At 33.8% G+C, this 7,500-nt stretch overlaps 1 protein-coding gene across 12 annotated transcripts in view; it reads left to right on the top strand.

Moving 5' to 3' along the window:
- LOC113830450 (BSD domain-containing protein 1) overlaps positions 1–7,500 on the top strand; it is a 35,633-nt gene that overhangs the window by 1,632 nt on the left and 26,501 nt on the right. For 9 of the 12 annotated variants that reach the window (XM_070141152.1, XM_070141151.1, XM_070141150.1 and 6 more), the window contains exons 2-7: positions 1,304–1,339; positions 1,786–1,837; positions 3,704–3,832; positions 4,111–4,266; positions 6,335–6,517; positions 6,887–7,019. In XM_070141152.1, the coding sequence (XP_069997253.1) occupies positions 1,304–1,339; positions 1,786–1,837; positions 3,704–3,832; positions 4,111–4,266; positions 6,335–6,517; positions 6,887–7,019 (689 nt within the window). The remainder of the gene's footprint in view (positions 1–1,303; positions 1,340–1,785; positions 1,838–3,703; positions 3,833–4,110; positions 4,267–6,334; positions 6,518–6,886; positions 7,020–7,500) is intronic. The other 3 variants (XM_070141144.1, XM_070141145.1, XM_070141143.1) reach the window with 1 other exon arrangement.

Below are 7,500 nucleotides of genomic sequence, written 5' to 3'. Positions count from 1 at the left end.
AGAAAACTACATGCTAGCCGTGTGATGAGCTTAGTCAGGTTAGGAAGTGATGCTAGATATTGCCTTGCAGATACTGTATGAGCAAATAAGTGAATGAAAGCATGCATATCCAAGGGTATTTCCAGACCAGTTCCCCAAAGAAGCAATTATGAAATGATTTGTTTTTTAAATCTTTATTAGTAAGCACTACAGTCATAAGATTGTAATGCATTAATGTATAGACATTAATGTTTATATATTCAAGTTTAAACCAACAAAACATCTGATAAACACATTGTCTGGAAGTTGGTCTGAAAACACCTTTAGAGGCATTTGCTTTCAAATACAGAAGGGCATTGAATTAATGTAATGAATGGGATGTAAATAGTAATAATGATAATGTCACTTTATGAAAATATTCAAATGACATTAGTGATGATACCCTTCATCAAGAAAATGACAGTGACACTAATTATCACTGTAAGCATTGCAGTGCAACTATGATGCTATTGATGATATAATTTTTGGATGCCTATATGATGCATGGCTGGGTTAAGGAGGATTGGTGTTTGTATATTTGCATGTATCGTTAATGCAAATTTAGAGATAACAAGGAGACTCATTCATTCCAGCCACACAAAGGAGTAATGGAAATATCTCTAGAATGTGATTTACTCATGAGAAATGTTGGTATGATAATGTATTTTAACTTCATGCTTTTGTAAATGAAAAATATCTGCCATGTTTGTGTTAGCATGATTTTAATTTTCTGAATATGATTATGCCAAAATGCAAGGTGGTTACATTTTTTTTAAAGCATTTGGTTGATGCAGAATTTAACTTTAATGTAATTGAAGGGAGAAGGTTAAATTGGCAAGTTCACAGGCAGCATCACGTTTGTTAAGAATGGGAAGAAGCAAGGAGAAAATTAATGTTCATTCAAAGCAGTGTATTCTGTGATGTAAAATTATCAGTACAATAGCAGCAATATCTATATACCTGTTTGTATGGCTTTTACATGTCATATTGTATAAAAGGATGACCTTTTGTTGCTTTTGTTTGTCTAATGAATTATGAGATTCAGCTGTACATTCCTTCTTTATGATAAGCTTTGTACAGTAAGGACTTGCATACGCTTAATGTATTCTTGTTGGCCAAATAGAATATGATCATTTTGAGGAAAAGTTGTGTTCACAATTTAAGTTTAAGTAAATCAAAAGTGCTTTGGATATAATTTTGAGGGAAATTCTGGGTCACAGTTTGAATTACAACCATATGTGTGATGTATTGTGCTTTAGTTGTAAATTTTCTCTTGTGCATGCAGCTGCTATGAGGAAGGGTCACTTGCTCTATTTTATGGGTAAGTCGAGAGCATTCTTGTTCTCACTGTATGTTGAATGAGTTATTTATTGTTGTGGTAGTGATTTTTTTTTTTTTTTTTTAATTTACTTGTTATAAGATTTTCATAAGTAGGGGTAGAGATGATAATGGTAATGGAGACAAATAACAGCTTCACTGATTTATGCATAATTTCTTGTAGGCTTTTTAAGGTAAATCATAGTCAGGAATTTGATAGCTAGTATCATGTGGTGAATGTGAATGATTTAATGGAAATTACTATAGTGTAAAGTAAAGGGAAAATATAAATATTTCATTTTATAATTCTCATTATCACATCTTATTATGAGCAGAAAAATCTGAAAGTGGTTATGATTTTTAAAAATTGCTTATCATTAAGATTTCAAAAAGTATTTAGTATATTGATCATGTGAATAGTAGGTTTATTAATGTCATTTTCATTATCAGTGGCAGAAACGATGGAAGCTGGTGGGGTTGGATCCAGAGTGCGGGAGAGAAGGTAAGTTATTTGTTCTAGGTTAGTGAATATATCTAGCTAGCTCTATTTCTTCTGTATCTCTGTCTCTATATACTTTATATTTACATCTACAACTACATCTGTATCCATATACAAAACAAAATCTATGTCTGTATCTATGCCCATTTATCTGTCCATCTGTCTCTATCTCTATCATTTTATCTTTATATCTGTCTAATCTATTTTTTGTGTATATAGTATGTATGTATATCTGTGTCTATATATCTATATGTATATATTTATGTATCTATTTCTATATTTTTGTAATATCCATTTATATCTATATCTATTTCATTATATTTATGTTTCCATCTATTCATAAATTTTTGGCCCCCCCCCCAAAAAAAAAGGTATTTTTTGGAATAGTTTCACTAAACACATTGTGATGATTTTGGTACTGTAGGGTTTCTCTCATACTTTAGTTTCCAAATGTATTTAATGATTGCGCAAAAATCCCTCAAACCCCCAAATTCTTGGACCTGGTAGCAGGGGAGGTCATGAAAGGTACCAGGGAAATTGTGGGGTAAAATATGAATAATATACATAAAATCAGTTAGTATATTATCTAATGCAGGGGGCTGTGTCCCCTGTGACCCCCCCTATGGGGGCTGCTGCCCCCCAAAGCCTGCCTAGGAAAACAAAGAATCCTCCATGTTTTCACGGCATGAAATATCTAACTTGTGATCTTTATTCCTAGAAAAAATCAAACTGAGATTTGTTATGTTGCTATCAGAATTATGTTATTAATCTATTTCTTGGTGGTGGGCCTTAAAGAATATAGTTAAAGCCACACAAGGCATTAAGACAGCTATGTATTGATGCCTTATTGCAATTAATCAATCGGTGTAAAAGTAATAGATTATTGAACTGACAATGTTTACAGATTGCAAAGTAATTTGATTTCTTAAAGTAGAAGAACAGGAGAACAACGCATTTAAGTATTTGTGTATGTTATAGTACCTCATCCTACTAATATTGCAAACCTGTGGTTTTAATTTACTCAGATTGAATGAAGGTTTGAAATAGGGATAAGATGGTATTTTAATTGGAATGGAAATTTTTTTAAGTATCAAATTTATATTGTAATTTATTCTTATGTTTTACTTTAAGTGGTAGGTTTTATATTTCAAATCATTATTTTATTGAGTTTGCAGGGTAGAATTGAAATGCTAAAAAAAGTTACTATTGATTTTAATTCATACATTTCCTTTAGCTGTGAGTCATCACTCTAAGGTAGACTAAATATGCAAAATAATTAAAGGTTGATTGAATTGCAGGTGGTTTTAGATGTTTTTTTTATGGTAGTTGAGATGGTCCTAGATGTATGATGGTATTACATATGATTTTTCTTTTACCATGATGGTTTAAGGCAATGTACATTCAGTAGAAAGTGTACTTTGATTTTGAATTCATTTTTTTCCTGTAGGTTGATGTTCAGTACATTAGATGTGTTAAATGAACCTTTGCGTTCTAGTGTTTTCAATTTATGTTGGTTTTATTTGGACAGCTCTTTTGTAAGTAGAGGAGTATCCTTACATTTGTCATTGATTTTTAGAATATCATTTTTATCTGTTATGGTTTTTAAGCTCATTTATGAAAAGGGAATGTTAGAAGAAATCATGAATGGGGCTAATTCTTTTTTCTATTTTTACCTAGGTGTTTTTACCATTTATTCTCCAGTCTGTATAGGAAAGAATACTTTTTCAGATGATTTTAGAAAAAATATTATTTTGACTGTGTAGAAAAGAAATCATTGTATATTTATCAGGGCTCTTGTTCATTAGATGCAGCGCATGTAAGTGAATATTGAATATTTAGGTTAATAATAAGTATACTTCCCTGCTCCAGGTGGTCTCACAGTCAACAGAAGTGCTGGAGTTTGTGAAGAAAGATTTTGATGAGTTTACCAAAGTTGTATCAGAAGAGGCCTCATCTGTAGTTTCATCAACAGCAAATACTTTGAAGGAGAAACTAAAGGTGAGGAATGAAGTGGTTAAAAGTAGAATTAGATTTTGCAGTCAAATGATAATGTTTTGACCCAGAGTAACAAAGTTTTTCACATTATAGAATGGTTAGAATAGTTCACAAGTTTTTTTTTCTCTCACTCATCTCATGCTTTGTCACATTCACCATTTTTCTGGATATCAGTTAGCACAAAAGAGGCAGAAATTCAGTATCAAATTCTTATGATTATGTAATGTATAATAGTAAGGATGATAATGAATATGATAAGAACAATTATTCTCCCCTCTAAGCTGGATGATGATGAGAGCACAGCCAGTAATGTGAAGAAAAGTGTAAGTGGCTTCCTTAATCATGTTGCCGAAGTGTTTACTCCTCCGCCTGATGATGGTGATCAGGAGGCCATTGTCATTCGTAATCAGCAGCCCGTCATCCTCAACAGACTTCAGGTTAGTGTGATGAGGTGTGATATAGATGGCACTTATGAACTCATATTGTTTTATGGTAAGGTAATGTATTGCTTTGTAATTTGCAGGAACTCCTCTTTATGTATTGCCTCTCTGTTCGTTGTTTCACTTCTTTTTATGCCCAAGTTTTGTGGGAGTTAAATTTTTGAAAATTCCATTCTTTTTTCATCAGGGCAGAGAAAGTTTCGTTACCAGAATGCCACGCCATTCCCACCATTTGACACTCAACCTCATTTGAAATGCTAATTCCTTTGTTGTGACTTTGGTGTTATGCTATGACTTCCTGGTACCAAAACTATTTTGTTGACTAATGATGATTGAGAAGGAAATGGATAATTAGAAGTTTAGGTTTGTGGAACATACTGTTGATGTTTCTTTAGGTATGACATTATCCTCTTGGCTATTCTTTCTATCCTTAAAAATGCACCAGAGGCTGTGCATATATGCCGTGTGATTGGATGGCAAAATTAGTCATGGCCTGCAATTTAGTTAATTGACTGCCACACCATGCAACTTCAGTCTTAACCAAACAATTTCAATATTAAAAAGAAGTAATGCAGAGATGGTGTGCAATAGCAGATTCCCCATTTGTCCCCAGCTTATTCAGAATTTCAAACACAAAATTGATCACCTAATTATGCAGCTAAAGCCTATAACTGCAAGTTTGAAATCATTGAATTTTACTATCACTTTATGTACCTGTATTTTAGAGTGAGACCAAATAATTGATGTCGTTGCTGTCAGAGAAAGGCAAGCTCGCTCTGATGTGCCCATGACGTGGGGTATGCCTTTATGTGGTGCTGTTTGTGACTCAACCCACCAAATACTTAACATGATTTTATGTCATCCACAATCAAGGGGTTAACTTACTCAGATCTGTTGTACTGAATTCTGACTGTATCTTAACCCATTTTTGCTTATCTAGCTATATCCATTATGAGTTGAGTTCATTAATTTTGTTTGCACATAGATTGCTCCACATGTGCTGAGTCACCAAGCAGTTAATTACTGGAATCTACCTATCTCACCTGTTTACTCTTTTCCTTGATTTTCAGAAATACATTTTTTTATTATTGCTGTAATATTGCTTATAACATAATCACAATCATGATGTCAGTAGGGATAATTTCAATGTAAATATTAACAGCAGTAGAAAAAGAAATCCTGAAAATCACTGAGTGGGAAAATCAGGTGTGGTCACATAGGGCCTTCTTTTGACTCCTTGGTGGCAGAGCACTTGTGGAACCATGTGTGTGAATCCATGTTCTCAAATAAAACTAAGATTCTCCATTTTATGTTATTCTAGCAAATATATGTAGGCTATGGGTTAACACAGCACTACAATATTGAAGTGAATGGTCTTATAATGTCTTCTTTCAGGTTATAATGCTTTGTTGTTATTGTTATTTTTTCTTGTTTTTGTGTTCAATATCAGTGACAGATAATGGGAGCCTCTTGTACTGTGAAAATCACATGTGATTTATTTACTTGTATATGGAGATATGTATAATATGATTGGTGGAAATAAATCTTGTCTGGCCTTGAAGTGAGGTGTCAGTGATACAATGTGAATGAGGAATATTTGGCTCGGGGCTGTTTGAACTACTGAAATGACAAAACTCTATGTGAATGAGATTATGTTTGTGGTGTGCAGGCAACAGATACATATTATTTAATGCGTTGTTGTTTTTTGGTGTAATATATTCACCACAGTGTAGAGTCTCTGTATGATGTGAAGGCTATGATAATAGTTGGTTCATTATACAACCACTGCATATGTATCTCTGGTGAGGCAAGCTTTGGCAGGGAATGACATAATTGCCATCCAGAAGTAAAGGTTTTAAGACTTTTGAATTATCATTATACATTATCTTGAAACTATACCATTATTATTTTATTAATATTTCTCAGAAGAGTTTGTAATAAGTATATAAACATTATTAAGTGAAAGATGCCTCATTAAGAATCAGTGGCACCAAATTATTATTACTTTTTCCTATTTGCCATTATCTTGATAAAGTTTCTATAAACCAATTAATCTAACTTGCAGGCAGCAATATATGCAATATCACAAGATCCAGAGACTTTCACAACGGACCCAGAAGGAGAAGAGACACAGTACGAGACCTGGGTGGAAACCTTCGACCTGGAGGCACGGCAGACTGAGTTGTCAGATCTCCTGGTCAATAACCAACCTTTGAGACACCATTACACAACTCTAGTTCCAGCTCAGGTGGGTGTTTTTTCTTCATTTTGTTATCAGTGGTTCTGTTTCTCTTTGCCTCAACCTTGATCTTGACCTCTACCTCTTTCTCTGTCTTTGTCTTTGTCTTTCTCTTTGTCATTGTCTTTGTCTTCATCTTTGTCACTGTCTCTGTCTCTGTCTGTCTCTGTCTCTGTCTCTGTCTCTATCTTTGTCTCTGTTTCTGTCTTTGTCTCTATCTTCATCTCTATCTCTATCTTCTCATTCATACATTTTTGTATGTTTCTTGTAATAAACTGTTGACAGTTGCAAAATTCTTTCAGCATTTAAATGAAGCAAAACTCCCATAGACTGCATAACTCTTCCTTTTAATGAATCCCATTAAATCCCTTATTCAAGGTATCCCACGTTGTGTTTTGGCATCGATACTTCTACAAAGTTAGCAGATTAGAGGCTGCAGAAGCTAGACGACAGGAGCTGAAACAAAGGGCAGAGAAGACCAACACAGAATCGGAGCTTGTCTGGGATGAAGGTAAGATATGAGAGAGAAGGCTTTATGATGTTTGTTGATATTTTATTGGATGTCCTGCAAGGGGAATGTGTCAAGAGTAAATGTAAATAGGAAGAAGATGAGTAGTGGTATTGCTCTTAGGGTTGCTAGATTTGGAAGAGATAAAAGGATATCATTTGCCTGTGTACATTAGATAGCAAAGTTGTGTAGCTTGTATATTGTAGCAATTTTATTTGGAGTAGGTAGGTGCGTTGTCCAGATCTACCAGTAGTATTTCTATTTATTTCCGATGGTGTACAGATACGTTGTCCTTGAGTATGGTTTGCTTTCATCTTATTGCAATTGCTGTGACGTTGCAGCACAGTAATGACGGTGTTTATTGAGAAGAAGGGAGACAAAAAATGTGATAATTTCATAGAGGTTAGTACCAGAAAAGGAGCACACAATGATATTAGGATATTATGTCTTTTTTTTTATATTAGTGGGATGTCATATGGAAAGT

This window comes from Penaeus vannamei, chromosome 27 (genome assembly GCF_042767895.1).
Source record: "Penaeus vannamei isolate JL-2024 chromosome 27, ASM4276789v1, whole genome shotgun sequence".
NCBI lineage: Eukaryota > Metazoa > Arthropoda > Malacostraca > Decapoda > Penaeidae > Penaeus > Penaeus vannamei.
The sequence above is the reverse complement of the archived record's forward strand: the minus strand, read 5'-3'. Positions and strand labels throughout refer to the sequence as shown.